Genomic DNA, 22,151 nt, shown 5'->3' with positions numbered 1-22,151 from the left:
CCCAGGGACTGAGGTGGCATTTGTGGAGTGAGGCCATCCTGTCCCATGGGAGCAGCCAGCTCAGGAGCTGGGCTTGGAGGGGAGAGGATGAAGGGAGAAACCCAATACCCCTCCTGGCTCAGCTGTGGCTTAATTTAGAGCACAGGGGCTCTACTGGAGTGTTTTTCCATTTCAAGCTGAGCCTCATTCCTTTGTCCTGCATGGCACAGCTTGCAGGGCAGTAGCAGCTGCTGGCTGGGGCTGTGGAGGGGTTGGCAAAGCAATTTCCAGCTCAGTCCCCCTTTGCCACCAGATTTCTCCCCATTTCACCCTCTTGAAGGACTGAAATCCATCTCCTCCTCACACCTCTGTCCTGCTTTGGAGCCTCAGGGAGGGCACAGGCCACCCACGGCCCCAGTTCACAGCTCTAAACTGGAGCTCTTACAGTGGGATCACCTTTGATCCACCAGCTGATCCTCTGCCACTTCTCCAAGTGGATCCCAGGGCAGGGAGAACTCTGCTGTGTCAATACCATCCATATTTATCCACCCTGAAGGAACTTAATTCATGTTGCAGCCACTTTGGAGAGCTCTTCACAGGTAAATACCTGGCAGCAGGCCAGGAGGGAAGTGATGACAATTCATCAGAGATCATTTATTCCCAGCAGTTCAGCTGTACTTTAAAATGGGATGCATCCAGCAGGCACTTTATGGCTGAGTTATGGGAGGGCTCTGCCCAACTCCAGGGCAGGAGACAACCTCCAAGTCTTTGGAGGACTCAGATTGGGAGTTTAAATCTGGCCAAGTCCTAAAAAGGAGTGTCCACAGCCAAATACTTGCTGCAAAATTAACCTCAACTGTATCCACCAGCCCGTGCCAGGGGTGCCCAGCGTTGTCACCTCTGGTCTGTCACCACCTTCAGCTACAGTGAGAGACTGAAAAAACTCAGAGCTTATCAAAAAGCTGCCTGTGACACAACTTTTCCCTGGATGAAGGTTGTCCTAGTGAGGAAATGCTGGGGACTCACACTGCTCTTATCTAAGAGAGGGATAACCATGGCCGGCTGCAAACTGAAGCCAGAGAAATCCAAATGAGAAGGGAAGCACAAGGATCTTAACAGGCTGGTGATTAACTAGGAGGAAAAAGAAACACTGAAACTTCCAAGGAAAGCAGGGGGTTGTGGTGGTTTCATATCATCCCTAAAAGAATTGTTGTAGCTCAAACAACACATCCAGGGTGCCAGAGAGATCCCAGGGCTGAGGATCAGCTCCAGGGGGTTTTCCAGGCAGGGAGAAAAATATTGTCATTGCTTCTGTTCTATGAGTGGTGGGTTGGGATCCATGGGCCTGCTGCTTCCAAGGCCTGCCAGGGTTTCTCATATTCAGCAAAATGACACGTGCTGCAAGAAAATTGGTCTCATACCTTGAGAACTGGGAACTCCAAGACTCAGCGTGGGGAGAATTCAGAGGCAGGTCACTCTGGGGAGGTGCAGAGGGAATTTATTTCAAAATGAAGGTGAAAACTGAGAAGGCCTGGACAATGTGGGCTGTGCTCAGGCCCCCCCACTATGTGATGGGAGACAGATTGCACATTTCCATGAGAAACAGTTACAGGCTCTCTAAATAAACTGGTTTATAGTGGTTGAGTTCCTTCTTTGTCAAGGCATCCGGTGTTCTGTGTGTGTACAGAAAAAAGAGGGAAAATGTTTCTGTGCAACTCCAAACAGGCATATGTTTAAAGAAATGAGTGTTGCAGCACTTGGGAGAGGTTTGCAGCAGGTGCTGGGGAGCCATATGTGTTCTGTAACATCCCAGCTCCTTCCCTGTGCCTCATGGGCTGATTCAGAACCATTTCATTGGAGAGGGGTTTGATCTGCACTGGGACAGGAGACAAATAAGGATGGCAGATTGCTCAGCTCTTCTGCTGGGGAAATATTATGGATTCACATTCCTGTGTAAGTGAAATCAGAATCTCCAGCTGCCCAAATTTAGCACAGCACAGACTCCACACCCCCTGCCCCAGCTCAGGCAGCTTTTCAAAGGGATCTGCCCACTCCTGCAGATCCTTAAAATACCTGCCAGAGGTGGGATGGTTTCTTCCCCTCTACATAATCATCAGGATGGAGCTGAACAGACACAAACTGCAGCTCACTTGGATGAAACTGTGCCTCTCTCTCAATCCAGGATTTATTCCTCAAGTTGTCCAGGATGATTGCAGATTGCAAGATGCTTTTTCCTCTGATGCTACTGGCAGGGTGAGGAGAAAAAATATGGCTATGAAGTGTTTTTGTCCTGCTTTTTGCAAGAGAGGCACCTGGCAGCTTTGCTGAGCAATAGGGCAGTGCTGGGGGAGCAGAGCAAAGCTGGGAGAAACTCCCAAGAGCTCAGTTTATCCTCAGTGCTGTGACTTCCTCCATCCATGAACTGTCTGAGGAGAGGCATTTCTGAACTTAAGCAGGAAAAAAGGCAGGGACAACACACCTGGAGGAACTCCTGCTCTGTTCTTTTCCACTCTGCACAAGGGCAGGAAGGATGAAATCCCTGTGCTGGGGAAGGGAGTGTTGGGGTTTCCACCCCCAAATCCACTGTGTCCTGGTGGTGCTGTCTGGGGTTAGAGCCTGACAAACTTCAGGCTCAGAAAAAGAGGCTGACAAAGCAGAGCAGAAAAAGAAGAGCTTTCAAGACTTTCAGCTGAGAAACAAAAGCAGCACTATACAAGAATGACTGGCTCTCCATTTGCCTGGAATCCCCCAGGCTGCTCTCCACTGGCAGGATGCATGTTAATGCCTTATTAGCTTGCACTCCATGTTCTCACTATGCTGCAGGAGAGGAGGACAGAGCTGGCAGGCTTTGCTGCAACTCCAAAGTCCCACCACTGCTGCAGTGAGGACCTGCCTGTGTTTTGTAGCATTTCTTCCTAGGGAGAGGAAGATCTGTCTGATGGATGGATGCAGAGACACAGAAATAGGGAATTCATAACCTGGATGGCAAATCTGGTATGAGATGAGCTGAATTTAAGGTAGGTCTGACTCCTTGCAGGGGTGATCTGCACAGTGTAGCTTTTCAGTGGTAACTCCACTGAGTTTCAGAGAACTCTGCAAGCAAAGAAACAGGTTGGAATGGTGAGTGGAGTCACCCCAAAGTTCACCTGCAGATATTCCCAGGCCAGGCTAATCCTGCCCCTCAGCACTGAAGCACTGCAGAAAGCCTGAGACAGAGAGGTACCTGTGCTGAGAAAAACAGAACTCAGTTTGTTCCAAGAAAAGGGGCTGGCCTGACTTTTGTACAGCAAATTCCTTCCTGAGCTGATAAAGGCAGCAGCACAGTGAATACTGAGCCCTCTCAGGGAACACTGTGCTGAAACCAGAGAGGTTTGGCCCAAAATGGCACTGCAGCTTTCTAAGTGCAGCAACTCCAGCAAGTTCAGCCCTTCTTGCCAAGGTACAGACAGAATCTGCTGACACAGAAAATTCACTTTTAGGATTTCATCTCTGTTTCTCATCCCCTTGTGTAAATGCTAAAGAAATGACACATGAGGCTGCAAAACTACACTGCCACTGCCTTCCAACTCGTGGGCAGATGCCTGGGCTCTCTCCCTGCTTTACAGCCCAGAGAACTCAGAATATCTCCCTTAACTCATCTCTTGTTTCTGCTGCTGAATGGCCTGTAAAAAGATATTCTTCACTTGCTCCATTGTGTCTTGATACAGTTTAAAATCTTCCTCTTTCTTTCTCACAGTTGATTCCAAAGCAGCCTGCAGAGCTTTGTTCTCCTTCAGCTGGATCACAAGTCTAGGGAGAAACAAAGGGAAAACTTTCCTGTGAGCTGTGGAGCTTCAAAGCAAATGAGAAAAGCCCTTCTGTTCTGGGGAAGAAACTCTGAAGCACAGGAGCTCTGGTGATTTTATGACAGGTGTGGGAAAGGGCAGAGTTAACACTTGTTCCTTCCCTTTTTGAGGTAGGAAAGGATAAACACAGCTTGGAGAAAGGGAAAACAAACCTTTTGCTCAGCTCCTCAACCTGAGATTCCAGGGGCAGTGTGGACAGGGGAGACTCAGAGAACTCCTTCCTGTCACTCACATCCAGGGGGAATCCTGAGTGACTCTGAGACTGGGCTGTAGATTTAAGGACAAAATGGAGTTTTAATAAAATACACAACTGTTTTTAGTGTATTACAATGAGTAAATCTCAAGAAACAGTGAATACATACTAAGGAATCTGTTAAATTTTTTGTCTATCCATGATGATACTCTAAATATGTAGGACAGACTTTTATTTTAATCTCCTTTTGGCAAAATAAAAACATGATGAATTTGCATTAAATGTAATAATGTGCCTACATGTGTACTGAGGAAAACAATTAATCCATACTATTTAAGGGACCAAAACAATAAGTGACAGAAACAGTTGAAAAGGATTATTTTGATGTTAATCCTGTTTCAGATTATGACAACTGTTGCTTCCTGAGTGTCTGTGATAAAGTTTGCACGTGGCACAGCTTTTGTAAAGCACTTTGATCCTCAGCATAAACACAGCATAGTTGAAATGGACTTCAATGTGTGCTCCAAGCTAAGCTTCTAAATTTATTTTGGAATACTTTCCTAAATAGAGCTCCACTTGAGAGATGCAGCTCCTGTCATTTCAAAGGGACACAGAAACTTTTTCCAGGGTTTATAGAGAAAATATAATTCAAATTTACTACTGGGACTGGAGAATTAAAACACTGTGATTCTACTGCATTGTGTTCAGTTCTGGGCCCCTCAGTTCAGGAAAGATCTTGAGGGGCTGGAGTGGGTCCAGAGAAGAGCAACGAGGCTGGAGAAGGGACTGGAGCACAAGTGCTGTGGGGAGAGGCTGAGGGAGCTGGGGGTGTTCAGCCTGGAGAAGAGGAGGCTCAGAGGTGACCTCAGCACTGTCTGGAACTGCCTGAAGGGAAGTTCTGGCCAGGTGGAGGTTGGTCTCTTCTCCCAGGCACTCAGCAATAGGACAAGGGGGCACGATGGGCTCAAGCTCTGCCAGGGGAAATTGAAGTTGGAGAGCAGAAAAAACTTCTTTGCAGAGAGAGTGCTCAGGGATTGGAATGGGCTGCCCAGAGAGGGGGTGCATTCCCCATCCCTGGAGGTTTTTCAGGTGAGCTTGGCCGTGGCACTGAGTGCCATGATCTGGTAAAGGGACTGGAGTTGGACCAAGGGTTGGACTTGATGATCTTGGAGGTCTTTTCCAACCCAATCCATTTTATGATTCTATGATTGCAATTGCTGTTCTGTGTGTCTGTTGCCATTTCAGTACATTACTGCATCACCTTTCCAAATTCATACCCCTCACAACATCAAATGTCTTTAAGTAAGTAAATTTGCTATTAAAACATTCAGTGTGGAATATCTAAAAGAACTGGTTGGAGAGTACTGAGCTCTGACAAAGGAGAAGCAAAATCAGTGTTGTATAACTAAGAAATGCTTTTGATCTTGAGGTTGTGTTTTACAGAGCTGAGGAAAACCTGCTGTTACTTACCTGTTCTCCTCTGGGATTATTCTTTGATAGTTTGGAATATGGACAAGACAGGGGAAAAAAAAGCATGGAAAATGAAAAGCCTGAATAATTTTAAAACACAACTGGGTTGTTTCTACCTACTTAGCATCATTATCTACTTCCCTTGAATTGAAGACTCGAAACATTAGATTAGCAATTAGATCAGCTCTCTCCAATTTGGCACTTTCAGAAAGAAAAGAAAATATTATGTTAATTAGCAGGTTCTCTAGTCTCTATTTGATATTCAAGCTTTTCATTTCTTCTTATTTCCTCAACTCTCTGCCATGAAAGCATTCAGATAACCTCCATGCTCTGCTGAAGAGGTGAATTACAACTTGGAGACTCAGTTTTTGTACAAACTCCAGATAGTTTTGGCACATCACAAGGGGCTGAGCTCTCATCAAAGCAGGATAGTGAAATAGATTGTTACCTACTCAACTTATGGATTTAGAGAGGATTTCTCCTTATTAGTCTTACTGCCAATCCTTTTCTACTTTTGCTTTTAGTCCTTAAGCAGAGAGGATTAATGAACTAAATATTTAGGGAGAAGGAATCTGTCACACTGGTAAGAGCAGCTGCTTCCTCTGGCTGTGAAATGCCAACTACCAGAGGTAAATCACCAAACTCCTACAACAACCTGATCAAAATAGCTCAGGACCTGAAAGTTTATCCCATTATCTATTGGAGGTTGCAAGGAAAATCTACATGGGGCACATTTATGGTAAAAGAACAACATATCAACACTGTTGTATAAACAAGAAGTTGTATAAAAGTCTGAGCACTCAAAAACTCAGTTTAATTCTCCCAAAGACAGCACCAAAATGCTGCCATACTTAAAGTCAGTAAAAAGTGTACCACTGAGAGCTGTATTCCCACAAATCTCTCCTGGTTAAAACCTCTCCCTACACACACCCTCTGATTCCTTCCTCTGGGCATCTGCAGAACCAGGTGAGAGCTCCAAAGCCCCTCACCTCCAAATCCTCCTGGGAATCACAAAGGCCATCCCATCATCCCACTCCTGTGAGGCCTAGCACTGCTCTCTTACCAAGATGAATGCCCTGGATCCCAAAGGCTGCAGCACTTTGTTTCTAAACCCTTGGTTTCTGTGAGGATCTCAGTTTTTCTGCTCTCAGTTGATACAGGTAAGACAAGTCTAAAAATCAGTGCCCGGAGGAGAACAAATGAGAATGAGTCAGTGTGGGCTGAAGCCCTTTCTAAGGACACACCAATCCTGCCCTAAGGAATGTTTACAGAGAGGAGGTGGTTGGAAGCACTTACTCAGGCTCCATTCAGGAGAAAGGTTCCTCTGAAGAGGCTTGTTTGTGGTCCCTCTGGTCACCCTAACTCAGCCTGCCACCACCCCAACATTTGCCAAATTGAAATTCCCCTTCCTGCTGTTCATCTCCTGGCATTTAAAGTCTTCTGACTTAATGAAAATAGACATTAAAGGGGAAACCACTGGAAAAGTTTCCTTAAGAATATGTGCCATTTTATTGGTTTAGACACTTTGCAGAATCAGAGTCCTTAGGCAATAAAAGGACCTGATCAGGGAAATAAAAATTTAACATCCACCATGAATTCTTCTCCTTTAACTATGCCAGTGAGGCTTTCATATTTATAGCAGGAGATTATCACGTTCATGGGATAATAAATTACACCAGATCTAATTACTTCATCACCAGCAATAGTTTTTCATGGGCACTGACAGGCCTTAAATTGGGATGCGTCCTTTAATTCTGCCCTTAACCTTCAGCTGGATCCCTCAGGCAGAAGTGCAAAGGGAGCACAGCAGGGGAAGGGATTTTTTGTTTCCTGGAGATTCATACCCAGTTTGCAAAAATTCTGTTCCCACTTAGCTCTGTTGCAAACCCCTCCTGGATTAAGAGGGGCCAGGATTTTACCTCCCATGTTGCTCCTCTGGTGCTGCCCCCACGCACAAGATCGAGCCCTTGTGGAGGTTTGACAGATGGAGCCCAAATGTTGTTGCTGTCTATTAAGCCAGAGGTGAAATGAGGGGCAGAGCTGTGGCTGAGGGTTCCACCTCACCTCTCCTGCCCCTCAGGGGAGGTTTCTGGTCAGTTGTGCTTTTTCCAGGCTCTGTTTGCAGCTCTTCAAGCTGCTGTTCCGGGAGGACACTTTGCCACTGCTCCTCCTCAAGCCTCTTCTCAGCCTCCAAGGCTTTACTGCTGCTTTCCTCCATCCTGACAGGAAAAAAAAAGGGAGTTCAGCAGTTCAGCTTATTTATGTCATGTCTGCTTCAAATCAGTCTGAATCCTGCTTCATGCTGCACAGCTCCCAACAGAGGGAAAAGAATTTTCCAGGCATCCAAAAGCAGAAATCCAGTGAAACAGTTTCAGGTGACACCCTCCAAATATGCAAAACAGAATTAATTAATGAGTGCAGTTAAAAATAATGGGGGTTTGTTAATGAAGGCTGCTTGTGTGAGTTCACCACTCAGAGGAGTGGGAAAGCTGTGGATGGCTGAGAGGAGATCTTTTATTACAGGAATAATAAACTGCACTTTTTTAGGCACTCTGGGAAAATCTGGAAGGAGAAGAGTTCATAGAAACACTGTGTAGCATTTAACTGGCTTGTGTCAGTTATCTGCAAGGAAGAAAAGGAACTTGATGTTGCTTTTAATAAACTTGGCCTTGGAAGAGAGTGAGTGGAAAAGAATCTGATGTTCACTCTGCAGAACAGCCCAGGAGAGCAAATTGCCTCCCTTCACCCCACACACCTTAGAAAATTAACTACAAAAATCTCCTGTGCACCCACAGACACAGCCAGGGATGCATCTTGTGGAGCAGTGACTGATAGCAAGGGATTAAAGGAGTTTAAAGCTGGAGAGAAACACCAATTGACTCACTGTAAAGTGCAGAATAAAGGGATTTCCTTCCTGAGCCCACGGGTGATGCTGATTCCTCTCTGAATCAAGAGACTTGATTAGTTTATTTCCCTCTTAGCTGATATAACTAGAAAAAACATAACAACTCCAATAAAATTATGTCACTATCTTAAAAATCCAGCTCTGGGCAGGACTCAGCCTCCTGTGGCAGTGAATTCCCAGGCTGGTGATGTGCTCTGAGACATTTTACTTCTCTCAGTGGCTCTGAAATCACTAAATTTTCATTTGGCCACGTGTTCCTACAGGACCTATGTTATAAGTGGAGGAAAAATGGCAAGATGAGTTGTTTTCTTTAATTAAATAACTTCCCAACATGAATAATTTAAACTAAAATGCTGTAGAAAAATCCCACTCTTCACCACTCCCAGTGCTCTTCTCTTGATTTGAGCATTGTCTGTGTTATCTGAGCTTTGCTGCACTCCAGAAGGGGAGGGAAGAGCAGGAATGCCTGATTTTTTTTCACATATATTGATGCTGAAATCTGACTGGGTGCTATATTATCCTGAGGTCTTCCAAGAGTTATTGCACACAGTCTCACAGAATTTATGATAACTGCTTGATAAATGTGGAGCTGTGGAGCTGCTGAATCATCAGCCTGTGGTCCATTTTGCTGTGCATTTCATCAGCTCTGTTCTCCATCATCCCATGCTGGTGATGGTCCCACCTCACCCATCCCACCTCCATCCTCATCTGACTGCAAAGCTCGGTTAAACTCACTGGGCTAAAAACATGAAAAAGATTTTTCCCATTATTTAATTGCAGGATTTAGCCCTTTAAAGCATCTTTTCCACAGTTCTAAAAAAAAAATGTATTTTTTCTGACTGTGATTGAGCACACAGGATAAAGGTTAGACAAGTGAGAATGATAAGTATTGTAAAATAAACCAAGTAAGCAAACAGTGCTTATTGCATTGACAAGCACACAGACAAAAATATGCTTCCTAGTTTGGAATACAGATTTGGGAATCAAATGACACACATTCTCTAGCTGGGAAAGAAAAGCAGTAGCTGAAAGGTGTCTAAAGAGAACAGACTTTGCTTCCCCTGTCCACCTAAAACATAGTTGGCTTTTAAACTCATATCAAACTAAATAATAGAAAAAGAGATTTAAAATAAAAATCACTGCTGTGATTCACTTAAAAATTCATTTAGAAAAATTTCAGAAAAAATTCAATTAGAAAAGGACAGAGTCAAACTTAAAAGGAATGTGAAAAGCTTTGGAACAGAAGTCAGATTATAATTACAGTTATTTACTAGTGATGAATAACACTGCTGCCTAAATAATGCCATGAATGTATAAATACAGGAATTCTAGTTTTGTCTTGGTGCAGCAAGCTGGAAGATGGTTCCATTTTTCCCACCCTTTGTTCTAAAATAATAATAAAAGACATGAATCATCAGCCAGACAGGGAAATTGAGCAGAGAAAATGTAAAAGCCCCTATTCCAGGCAGAAAGGGACCTGGGGGGACTGAGGGACAGGAAGCTCAACAGGAGCCACCAGTGTGCCCAGGTGGCCAAGAAGGCCAAGGGGATCCTGGCCTGGATCCAAACTAGCGTGGCCAGCAGGCCCAGGGCAGTGACCCTTCCCCTGGACTCTGCCTTGGGGAGGCCACACCTTGAGTGTTGTGTTCAGTTCTGGGCCCCTCAGTTGAGGAAAGATCTTGAGGGGCTGGAGCGAGTCCAGAGAAGAGCAACGAAGCTGGAGAAGGGACTGGAGCACAAGTGCTGTGGGGAGAGGCTGAGGGAGCTGGGGGTGTTCAGCCTGGAGAAGAGGAGGCTCAGAGGTGACCTCAGCACTGTCTGGAACTGCCTGAAGGGAAGTTCTGGCCAGCTGGGGGTTGGTCTCTTCTCCCAGGCACTCAGCAATAGGACAAGGGGGCACGATGGGCTCAAGCTCTGCCAGGGGAAATTGAAGTTGGAGATCAGGAAAAACTTCTTTGCAGAGAGAGTGCTCAGGCATTGGAATGGGCTGCCCAGAGAGGGGGTGGATTCCCCATCCCTGGAGGTTTTCCATCTGAGCTTGGCCGTGGCACTGAGTGCCATGATCTGGTAAAGGGACTGGAGTTGGACCAAGGGTTGGACTTGATGATCTTGGAGGTTTTTCCAACCCAACTGACTCTATGATTCTGTGTTCCTACTGGATGTGTAGCCAAGGAATGGAGGGATGTCCCAGACTGTCCTCCACGTGGAGTGTCCCCAGTCACAGTGGCAGTACCTGCTCTGCAGCACAGCCACCAGCTCCAGCAGCCTGTTCCTGTGCCCCTCAGCAGCCTGGCACAGTGCCCTGTGCTCTGACATCTGTGTCTGCAGCACCTCCCACTCGGGGCTGGCTGGGCCAGGGAGCCTGAAAGCAGCACAAGCACACACAGCCTGTTGGCCATTCCACAAAGGAAAGGAGAGAAACAAAGGCAGGATTTGAAAAACATATCAAAATACACTTGGCTGAAGGTTCAGCCAGAATGCCCCCCCCCACCCAGCATCAGTCTCTGGACTGCCAGAAACAGAAATATTTGGAAATAAAGGCACAGTGAGTTTCATTAGAAAGGTGTTTCCAGGATGCTTCCCCTTCCCATCACCCCCAAACCCAAACTGCTGATCAATTCATGACCACTGACTCTCCTCCCACTGCTCCTGCCAAAGTAAAAGAAGATTCTATCTCCAAAGTGCTACACTCAGCTATTAAATGCCCTGCTATTGATTTTCTCCCTCTGAAAGGCTTCAGGCAGCATCAGTACAATGCTGTTCTTGTGCCCAAAATGTGATGAAAGGAAGGGGCAGTTTTCCCATGGATCCCATTATTAAGCACTTCATTACTTCTCTGAACTCTCTGCACTCAGAAGTATCTCCTTTAGAACAAAAAGCAGGAGAAAACTTGGAGGTTGGGAGTAAAAATGTAAAAAAAAAATGGATTTATGTGATGTCAAACCAGCAATCAATTAAAAAATTAAGGTAACAAGCAGATGTTAGAGCAGCATCAGGTGTGAATGGTAATAAGAATTTCATTTCATTTTACACAAGAACCTTAAGGCAGAAAAAGTCCAGCTCATGGTGTTTGCATGTCACATATTGTCACAACCAGGTAACTCCTGCTCTGCAACAGGGTTCACAAATTTTAATTCCAAATGTCCTTTAAAAATACACTTTTCTGAACCCTTCTGCTTTGTGAAGACCCTCAGGAAGATCTGTCAGGTTGTAAGAAGAGTGAGCTGATCACATTGGAGTATCACCTCTAGTCTGGATGAGTTTTATGCATACTGTGTGGTTGGGAGATCAAATTTTGGTCTGTGTTTGTTTTCCCAACATGAGCACAGCTGCCTAAAGGCAAGTCCTTGTAGACTTAGCCCATATTTCCTTGTCTTTAGGCTGTAGGTAACAAGACAATAAAGTCAATACTGAGGAACAGGCAGAGCTGCCTTCTAGGCTAGGAGTGGTTAATCCTAAAATCAAGTTGAGGTTGACAGTGATAGATTTGGCCCAGTCTGAAAATGCAGATTTTTACTTCACCATCTCCAAGGGGCTTTAGCTCCTATTTATAGCATTTTTCATTTCATCTTTCCTGATAGCAAAAGATGATTCACTCCAGTAAAACAGAATAGAGAGTTCATCAGCATATTAAAGTTAATGGAAGGAGTGAGCCTTGCTGACCAAGTTATTAAAAGCTCTCACAGTTTTCAGCATCACTCACTGCCCACCTGACACGTCAGCTCTTTCCCTGGCAGAGCCTTTAGCCATGAACACAGGCAATAATTTATGCATTGCACTCAGTGGTTTCTACAAAGCCATTACCCAACCTGCTTTTCCTGCCTACCATCAGCAAACATAGGAAGTAAAAAAAAGTAGTTAAAATATAGGTTTGCTGATTGAGACAGCAACTTCTGCAGAGTTACAAGTGGGAGAATAAAGGCAGCCAGAGGTGCATGACAGTGCAGATGCAGAAACTTTCAAATTAAGGAGGTTTTAACTCAAAAACATTGAAGAGATTTTGTCTTAGTAGTGCTCTACTGAGACTCAGGGATAGAGCTGGAATTGTAAAGCCAAATTTGGTGTCTAAAGTAATGTGGTAGGAAATTACACAGATGAAATCAGTTGTAGCTTTGTGAAAAATTTCCTCCCTCCCCATAAGACCAGTCTCAAATCCTGACTGTCAATTAGACCAGGAACTCTTTAACAACAAACCCAGCACTTTAACAGGAAAGGATATAACTTGCTCTGGTGTCATGGTCCCTTTACAGAGCCAGAGTGACCCAGAGTCACAGCAGTGGAAACAAAAATCAGATTTATTGCTGCCTTAAGATTAGTGTAATTTACACACTCCTCAGCAAGGCTTTAAAGAGCGTGTTTGTTAAGAACAAATGATGGGGTGTGTTTTCCACTTTGCTGCATGTAAATCCTACCCAAAGTGTGTTTATTGATTTCAACAATGCTGTATTGAATTAGTGCTTACCTAAAATGGCATTTTGTATTAATTCACCCCCCTGCTCACAGAATTCTCCTCATTAGAACCATTTCTCAGCAAAGAGAAGACTCACAGGCACTTAAGTGACCACATAAACATTATCTGAGCTGGAGAGAGAGATCAGCTGCACTACCATCATGCCAAATCTAGTAATGTCTGCAAGTCTGTGTATCCTTCTCTGTTCCAGGATGACAATCCAAGAGATGATGTGGTTAGAGATTCCCATATACTGTAAACAGCTGCCACAGCTGCTGGCACAAAGCACTTGTGGTTTGATAAAACTGCCTGGGAAAATCAGGCTTCTGAATTACTCCCAACAAATTTAAACACTGACATCTGGGGGCTTCTTACCAGGCAGATCCAGACCTTCCAACCTCACTGCTGCCTGGTGCCAGGGGTGCTTCTGAGTGCTCAGGAGGTGTGTCAGCAGCTCCTGAGCCCTCCCCTCCATGGGCAGACTCCTTCTGTTCAAGTGGGAGCAGGTTATAAAACCAATTAGACAGTTCAAATCAAAGAGCTGCATCAGTGCCTGATCAGCAGCTTATAATTATTGCTAAAAGCACTCCAGAACTTCTGATTTATGGGACCTCCTCAGAAGCTTTAATTTTTATGCACTGCAGGATGAAAACAATGCAAAAGTCAGTAAGAAGTGGGTTTCATGTGAAATCAGGGTCACCAGAAAACCCACAGTGCAGCACAGATGGTTTGTGTCCCTAGCCCAGGTTCCATCCTGGGTTCAGTGTTCCAGCTCCCATTTCTGAGGGATTTGGCAAACTCACAATCTCTGAGGGTTTTAGATGACTGGGAATTGGATGCTTGAGTACTCCTAAAAACCCCGAGTGTAAACCCAGCAGTTTGTTGGTTTAACATATTTCTTTGCTTCCTTCTTTCAGCAGCCAAGGATCCTGAGCACTGAGAATTCCCCAAGTGACAGCCAAGTGACAGCCTTGCCATGGGGGCACACAGGGATGGGATTGATATTTCTGTTTGCTCCTGCTTGAACAGCTTGAAGAAAAGTTCTGTTCAAACAGGAAAGAAACTAAGGAGTTACAAAACAGGATTCCTGCTGTATTATTCCATCAGGAGGGACTGTCAGTAGGACAGGTGTTACTGTCTCAAGGTAGAAACCACCTCAGACAACAAGGATCTAGACCTGAAATGATCACAGAGGGTGCTCCTCTGGTTAATTTGTTCTGCTTACCTCAGGTGTGTGTTGCTCTGTCTCCTCTTCCACCATTTGAACCTTTGCACCTCGTTCAGCCACCAGCTCCCTGAGCTGCTCTATCAGGGAGTTTTGTTTCTGAATCTTACTGTTCAAGATCTGCCCCATTTTCCAAGACTCCTCCCTCAGGCTCAGATCCTTTAAGATCTCCTGCATTTGCTTCTGCTGGCTCTGATAAAATAGAAACAACAAGTAGGATCTTTTTTTACACCATCCAAACAAATTCAAATTAGGAATGGCAGGACAAGCCCCTGCCCTGCCAAACCCCTCCCTTGGTGGGAGCACACTGGTGTCACCAGTGCTGCTCTAGGAATTTGATTTGTTGTATTAACCTGAGGAACAACTGAGAGATTCAATTTGCAGCTCTTTGACTCAGTAGCAGCTTTGCTACTCAGTGTAGCAGAAAACAGAGCAAGAAAGCCTGGCCTGGGACAAAGAAGGCAACTTTTTCATAAACTGCATGAAATTCAAGATTTCAATGTGCTTTTTGTGAAATTGGACCACAATCAGATTGTGATGGTGACATTAAAAGATGAGGGTGCTCTGAGGTGACAGCTGTGAGGCCAGGCTGGGAGGTTTTCTTTCACACTGACAAATCTAATACCTGTCAGACAGTTTGCTCTGTCAGGCCACCAAACTGCAAGTAAAGTGCTCCTTTGATATAAGGGATAAAACAGATTAACTATCCCTTCCCACATAAACTTGTACCTCTCTGCAATAATTTTAGTGAGAATGCTCAGACTGGGCAAAAATGACAACTATTATTTGGCTCCTCTAATCTGTTGCTCAGCACCCAAGCTCCTCACAATGCCTGGTGTGAGAAGGGAATTCCAGCTCAGGTTTAAGCTAAAATCTATGCACAGAAGCAAGGAATTCTAAGTGCTTTGAAACTGGTGAGGAGCTGGATCAGGAAACACAAAACTAACCCTCTTAAGAAGTGGCATGTTCTCTAATATATATTTTTTTACTCTTTTAACTGGGGAGGGCTATTTAGAATCATGGCAAGACAAAAGGATCCTGCAAGACCACGACAGCAGCCATTTATTTCTTTTTCAGCACCTTGGGCTTCTGCTAAAACTCTTGGTTTTGAAGGGGCCAAATCCTCTCAGCTCCAGCTGCTGCAAGTGGAAGTGGACATGGTTTAGTACTCGTGGTTCAGCCTGTGTGTTTGGGGCAGTGTTACACAATAAATGTGTGTTCCAAACAAAGGAATTCCTCTGCAAGACTGCAGGCATTCTAAATAAAAACATCTACCAATGGAGCTGAAAGTAGAATAGACAATACAGTCCTTCTCCATGGATCAGGGATAAAGCCCTTCCTCTGCCTACTAAACAATCCTATTTCAGTACTGCAAAATGTTTCTTCCAGTCCTTGCAGCTTTGAGCCACTTGACTGCAACTGTCACACCTGGTGCTGCCTTTGCAGCCCTGACATGAGCTGATCCAAAGTGCAGAAGGCTTTTAGCTGATTAGGGAACCTCTGGCTGTCACAGCTGGATTCATCAGGCTCCTGTGTGCCCTAAGGCTGTGTGTGTGTCACTGGATGACATCATGTTTCATCACTGGCAGAAACAGGGCTGGGACCAACAGATACAGTCAGACTGTACCAGCAAGGCATCTATGAGCTCATCATCGTGTTGTCCTTTCTCCAGCAAGGTTACAATCTGTCCCTTCAGGATTTTCAGTTCACCACACAGGGTTCTGTTCCTGGCTTTTGAGGCATCAAGTTTTTTTTTCACTTCCTCATGGCTTTTTTGGAGAGCATCGTGTTCCCTGGAGAGTCTCTGCAGCAAACACACCACAGGACATGACAGTTACAACCCAGCACCAGGCCCCAGGTGCTCTGGGGAGCAGAAAGAAGCACACATCACCTGGTAGAATCTAAAAAATGGGAACTGGAATACTTTATTATCCCCAGTGAAGTGGGAATTATAAATTCTGCTACTCACTGCCTGCTTGCCAGCATCAAAAAAGGGTCTGTCTGTTCAGGGATCCAAAGATTCTCAGCTTTATTCTGCTCTAAAGGAGAAGCCCAGAGCCATGCAGGTGTAGGAGGTGTGAGGAGGGGGTTTGCTTTTAACACTGCATGAAGAATGAACACCTGGGCAAGGGGGGGAGAGGGATATCCCAGAATTTGGATGCAGTAGGGCTGGTCTGGGAAGAGTGGCAGAACTTCCTCCAGCAGATCAGGTGGATTTGTGAGATGGTCTCTGGGTAGGGTGTAACATCCACCCTTGTAAGGCAAGTTATTGCCCACTACACACCCAAACAGGACTCTGTTAGTTCCCAGGGTTTTACCTCCAAAGCTTCTTTCTTTTCCTTTTCCAAGCTGCGAAGCTTCAGCAAATGCTTCTCTTGGGCTGACAACTTACTTGGATCCTCAAGAGCCAGGAAATCCTCATCAATCTCTATCAGTGACCTTCTGGTCTTGGTTTGACCCAACTTAATCTCCAGCTCTCGAACCTGGGGGACAATGATGGCAACTCCTCCAGAGTTTTGTCAGGAGCAGAGAGGTCCAGCACCAAAGGGGACACAACCAAAGGCAGCTCAGTGGAACATCACATCACTTCTGGATATTATCATGATTAACTAACACAGAGCAGTGTCTGGTCTTTCAAGCTTAAAATCAGCTGCTAATAAACATGCAGATTTTAGGGCATCTGTGCAGGAAGGAGCTATGACACCAGACCTCTGGTTGACCTGGACACATGGGAGATCTGTGCCTCTCTGGAGCCCAGGGAGATGCTTCAAGGCATCTGAATTGCTGCTGTGTGTGGGCAAGTGAACTCAGCCCCTGCCTGTCACATCCTCCCTGCAGACTCCTCTTACTGAGGACTGGCACTGCCCCAGCTCAGTCTCTGCCTGTTCTGGAGGTGTGATCCAAGACAAGATGGACCTGTCTCACTTTTGATCCAGTGACTCCATTTACAAGATCCCCACTGGCTACAGAAGGGCCTAAGGAGACTGTCCCAGAAAATCTCTGCATCAGAGAACAGCATGTACAGTCCTAAATGCACCCCAGGCAGGGGTGTAACAAGGAAATGTGATTTGCTCAAAGGAAAGCAGAGGTTTATAATATCAGTCAATAAGAGTGCAAAAATAACAGTTTGATGATATATAATTAAATAGCAGAAAAATAGGAAAATTATGTATCAAATTGCCTGAGAGAAGTTTCCTCTAGATGTAGACAAAGCTGCCTCCCTGTCCCCAGCTGACATTTCAGCCTCTCAGAAGATTCAGGAGTTAAAGATTTTAGTGAAGTTCCCTAAGGAACAACTTGAAAATCTTATCTGGCCTCAATTCTCCCCACCTGACTTTAGGCACTGAATAAGGTGTCTAAGTCAGAGCACACTCACTGACAGGGCTCCTTCTGTTCTCAGTGGGGAGAGGCACCTCCAGAACACCCTGGGACTGTAACTGGGCTGCCACAGCCCTGCAGGGTCCCTGCACTCACTCCTTTGACACAGATGTGGAACCCTCCCAGCTTCAATACCCAGCTTTGCACGGCTGCCATAGAGCAATTAACACAGTCTGCCCACATCAATGCATAGAAGTTCAGAATTAGCGAAGAACTGACAGTACTTTTACCTTCAACTGAGGTGATATCCATTCCTAGAAAGAGAATCCCAGCTTCCAGCTGGCACTGCACCATCCAGGGGCTTCACTCACCTTGTTCTGGAGCACAAGAATCTGCTGGGCTCGCCCCCGCCAGCTGCCAGAGTTGGCCAAGAGACTCTGAATATTCACATCTTCCCCAATTTCATTGGCTAAAAGCTGTGAAAAAGGGATGAACATCAACAATTCCACAGATGTTTAGCAGTAAACACAAGCATTACCAACAGTTTTCAATACACACCATCCATTATTTTTGATATAATGAATATTTAACTATAACTAAACAGGAAAAAGTAGAGATATTGTGTTAATTCACACCCTTGCCACCAGGAACTGAGCCAACCCGCCCTGCACAGTTCTGACACAGCTAAACTTAGTAGGGAGAGCATTTAAATTATTTATAAAAAGGTCAGCAGAGTTCTATTTTTAGGACCACATTCTCTACTCTGATCTGCATTGCAGGTTTCTTACACAAACTGAGGAAATCAGGGGAATCAGAGCACACAGTAACACTTAAATCCACCCTGAATCAAAGAGGAAAAGGTTATTCTGGATGCCACTCCAACAAACTGTTTAAACACGTGCTTTAGTTCAAACATGGTATTTAATCCCACTGATTTTCATGAGACTGAAACCTACCCTAAGAGTAAATACATAATTAAATGATAATTTAAAGGCAACCTGAAATGGTACCTTTTGGGTCATCTTGAGTTCCTGTTTGGAGGACTGGAGCTGGTTCCGATATTCCATCACTTTAAAGTTGGCTGTGTTCAGTTTTTCCTGCAATGCTTTCACCTCTGGACTCTCAGCCTTTGAAGAGAAGAGTGTACTTGGTAAGAACATCCACAGCTTTACCAGAAGCACATAATCTGTTTTTCCAGACCTGTCTACTTCCTGATTTTTGGGATATTCAGGAGGTATAAACAGAAGATGGTCACAAAACTGTTGACAGGGACACATCCTTGTCAGAAGGAAAGGACACAGGAGAGAACTGAGTATCAGCTTCTGGTTTCCTCTCCTCAATTAAAATTCATACCAAGTTGCCTTCCAGCATCTTCAGAGTTGATTTCTTAATTCCTTCAGCAGCACCACCAAGGGAATGTATTTTTTCTACAGCTGCCTGTAGCTGGAAAGACAAAAAGTGTTGTTACTGTAGAATGGATACAGTGAAGAACACCCCTCCATGGAGTATTAATTGGGAAAAAAAGGAAATTATGGATGTTTATTTACTCTATAAAATACTTAATTTTCCCTTGTTTTTAAACACAATCAGTAGGAAATAATTTTTTTTCCTGAAATATTTCCCAGTCATGTGTTCTTTTACTGTGGAATAACTTCAGAAAATGATTGCTCAGTGGCCACACCTTCCATTCTGTTTGGGGGAACACAACAATGTTAAAACACTTATGATTTACAGATTTTTCAGTTTTCATGCAAGTAAAGAGCTGAAAATATGTAAAATAACAGTGTTTTCTATCTATCACTGATAAATACCTCCCACTGTCAAGTATTGCTTTCATTTTACCCATCTGTTACATCTTCATACAGTTCTACTGAACAAGGACCACCCACAAACTCAGACAGTGACCATTAATTCAGAGAAGAGACACCCCAAATTAGAGGGAGAAAATACAGATCATGGGCCACAATTTCACATTCTGCTTCATCTCAGAGTGCTGTGTTTAATTTTGATTTTGATTTTCCTGGTGTCTGGGGACAGATTTCTTCATACCTGAAGAGTCCATCTTTGTTTTCACCAGCAATTATTGATTCTTGAAAATACTCTGTTTGCTTTTGGGTTATATTTCCTTCCCTGAAATATCTGTGGTCCTTTCTTTTTTTGGTCAAAATCTGAGAATATTTTCTATATATTATATATAAATTTTTATATATTATATACATTATAATATTTTAATATTTAATATTTTAAGTACATGGGAATATTTTAAGTACATTTTGAATAATGATCATCACAATTCTGCAGTAGGGGACTGGAACCAAGTTGTTTTTCCTTTAAATTATTCATTACTTGTGTGATTTTGCAGGTCCCAAACTACACCTGATACTTTCCTGCCAACCTGCCAACAGCTTGACAAGACCCCTCTGACCAGAACACTCTGGATTTATGCAGGAGTTCTCCAAAATTTAATTTAATCTATGACTTCCTGATCTTTCAGGTAATTGGGGTAAAATTCAGACAGATGAATGACTTATGACAATAAGTGGCTGTGAAAGATGGAGTCAAAATGCATCTGTCATCATGATAAACATTATTGATCCATTTAACTGATGTCTTCTAAGAATGCAAAGTTCAGGAAAAAACATTAAAAATGATCCAAAAATTCACCACTATTGTGTAAGGAAGAGGAGTATCAGCCAAAGGACAAAGTAAACATTGGCACCAGGGCATCTAATTTTCATTTCAGGAGTCACCTGAGTAAAATGACTCCTGTGAAAGGTCAGCACATTTAAAAAAGTCATAGGAAACCAGAAAAAATTAATCTGCCTGAGTGAAGATTTGCTGTCTTGCATGATACAGTTTGTTGATGTCTCAGTTCTGTAAGTACTTGTGCCAGAAAACAGCTTTACTTACATGGATGGATGAAGCTTAGGAGAATAGAGTACTAATTACTCACTGGTATTAATAAGGTGGGAATCTAAGATAAAATGGGATGAAATTTGCTTCTCCTCACACACAAAAATAATAATTAGAAAAGCCTCTGTGCTCCAGATACAAGTGAACACTTCTAATTGCTGTTTAATAAATATTTGGGTAATTATATTTAAGTGATATCCTTTCCTAGCTCCTCCTTCAGAGGAGCAAAGAGCTGAGGACACACCTCCCTGTCCCCTGTCATGGACAGAAACGCCCACAACTCAAACTAACCATGGAAATGAGAGCAAATTCAACATGGGAACACGAATCAAACCCATTTTCTACCCCAAAGCCTGGATTTCTATGCTTTAGGATGCAAAAAGAGAACAAGAAAAACGCCTCACTTCTCTCTCCAGCTCCTTGACTTTGTGGTTCAGCTGCTTCACTTTGGCCCTTTCGCTCTCGCTCTCAGCAGTGATCTCACGGTTCTTTTTGGCCAGTTCAACTATTTTAGCTGCTGCAACATCTCCAGCTAAATCAGAAGTCCCTGGAAAGGACACATAAAAGCAGAGGTCGTGTCTTACAGGCAAGATTCAGAATAGATGATGCTTTTGTTCTCTGCCCAGCACACAATGGACTTTTATTGTCCAATCTGTTCCTCTCAGAGCTGTGCCAGGCACTTAAAGGAACAAGTGAGGGAAGAGAGGGCAGTGATTCCAGCTGGACTGTTTGGGCCTTTGATTCAGCACCACACCAGGGCCAGCAAAGCCACATTTCACACTGTAGCAACATCACCACCTAGAAAGGGTAGAGGTGTTTTCTGCTCAGTGCAAGGAAGGGCAGTTCTGAACAGGATTTTCTGAAATGTCACACAAAAAGACAACACTCTCCTTTTTTACTACAGCAGAAGCTGCTGAGACAAGAGGTGTGAACATTTCTGGACATGTGTCCCCAAAGGTCAGGCACAACTCTACAGCCCAGGATATGTCATTGTGCCTATTTACATGTCCCTGGAGCCTGCCTGTGTTACTCCTATTTTGCTCCTTTAAACACACTCGTCATTGGCTCCCTCACCACAGAGGCTGCACCAGTGGCACACAAAGCAAACCCAGCACTGACTATTGTGGCACTTGGCTTTTGTTAACACCACACAGGTGAAGAAAAGCCCTTGCACAAGTGCAAAATCAATATAATTGTACACAATATCCCCAGAAACCTCCAGCTCAGCAGTGAGTACGAGTCTGCAATCACAAATCCTTGGTGGGGTGTATGAGGACTGAAGTTTTAACTCATCCTTCTTCAGTGCTCTGAAGCAATGACTGTTCTGCTGACATCTGTGAGGATTATATTGAAGAACTGGGGTGAGATGAAGGAAGACAGATCACTCTTTAGTGAATGCTGAGTCCCACATAGAATCATAGAATGGATTGGGTTGGAAAAGACCTCCGAGATCATCAAGTCCAACCCTTGGTCCACTCAGTGCCACGGCCAAGCTCAGCTTAAAAACCTCCAGGGATGGGGAATCCACCCCCTCTCTGGGCAGCCCATTCCAATGCCTGATTACTCTCTGTGTAAAGAATTTTTTTCTGATCTCCAACTTCAATTTGCCCTGGCAGAGCTTGAGCCCATCGTGCCCCCTTGTCCTATTGCTGAGTGCCTGGGAGAAGAGACCAACCCCCACCTGGCCAGAACTTCCCTTCAGGCAGTTCCAGACAGTGCTGAGGTCACCTCTGAGCCTCCTCTTCTCCAGGCTAAACACCCCCAGCTCCCTCAGCCTCTCCCCACAGGACTCAGAGATATTAAATACTACACAAAATACTGCTGAGAACAGAATATCACTACTTAAAACCTTG

General features: G+C 44.4%; 1 protein-coding gene across 4 annotated transcripts in view; it reads right to left on the bottom strand.

Moving 5' to 3' along the window:
- Nucleotides 1-1,424: 1,424 nt before the first annotated feature.
- The window catches only part of CCDC13 (coiled-coil domain containing 13), a 28,729-nt gene continuing 8,002 nt past the window's right edge, over nucleotides 1,425-22,151 (bottom strand). For 2 of the 4 annotated variants that reach the window (XM_071560189.1, XM_071560188.1), the window contains exons 4-15: nucleotides 20,703-20,845; nucleotides 18,739-18,828; nucleotides 18,396-18,512; nucleotides 17,757-17,861; nucleotides 16,386-16,550; nucleotides 15,695-15,871; nucleotides 14,068-14,259; nucleotides 13,218-13,330; nucleotides 10,626-10,754; nucleotides 7,552-7,706; nucleotides 3,977-4,091; nucleotides 1,425-3,768 (exon numbers count right to left, since the gene is read on the bottom strand). In XM_071560189.1, the coding sequence (XP_071416290.1) occupies nucleotides 3,609-3,768; nucleotides 3,977-4,091; nucleotides 7,552-7,706; nucleotides 10,626-10,754; nucleotides 13,218-13,330; nucleotides 14,068-14,259; nucleotides 15,695-15,871; nucleotides 16,386-16,550; nucleotides 17,757-17,861; nucleotides 18,396-18,512; nucleotides 18,739-18,828; nucleotides 20,703-20,845 (1,661 nt within the window). In that variant the 3' untranslated portion in view covers nucleotides 1,425-3,608. The remainder of the gene's footprint in view (nucleotides 3,769-3,976; nucleotides 4,092-7,551; nucleotides 7,707-10,625; nucleotides 10,755-13,217; nucleotides 13,331-14,067; nucleotides 14,260-15,694; nucleotides 15,872-16,385; nucleotides 16,551-17,756; nucleotides 17,862-18,395; nucleotides 18,513-18,738; nucleotides 18,829-20,702; nucleotides 20,846-22,151) is intronic. The other 2 variants (XM_071560190.1, XM_071560191.1) reach the window with 2 other exon arrangements.

This window comes from Pithys albifrons, chromosome 7 (genome assembly GCF_047495875.1).
Source record: "Pithys albifrons albifrons isolate INPA30051 chromosome 7, PitAlb_v1, whole genome shotgun sequence".
Lineage (NCBI taxonomy): Eukaryota > Metazoa > Chordata > Aves > Passeriformes > Thamnophilidae > Pithys > Pithys albifrons.
This window is presented reverse-complemented; position numbering and strand designations above follow the sequence as displayed.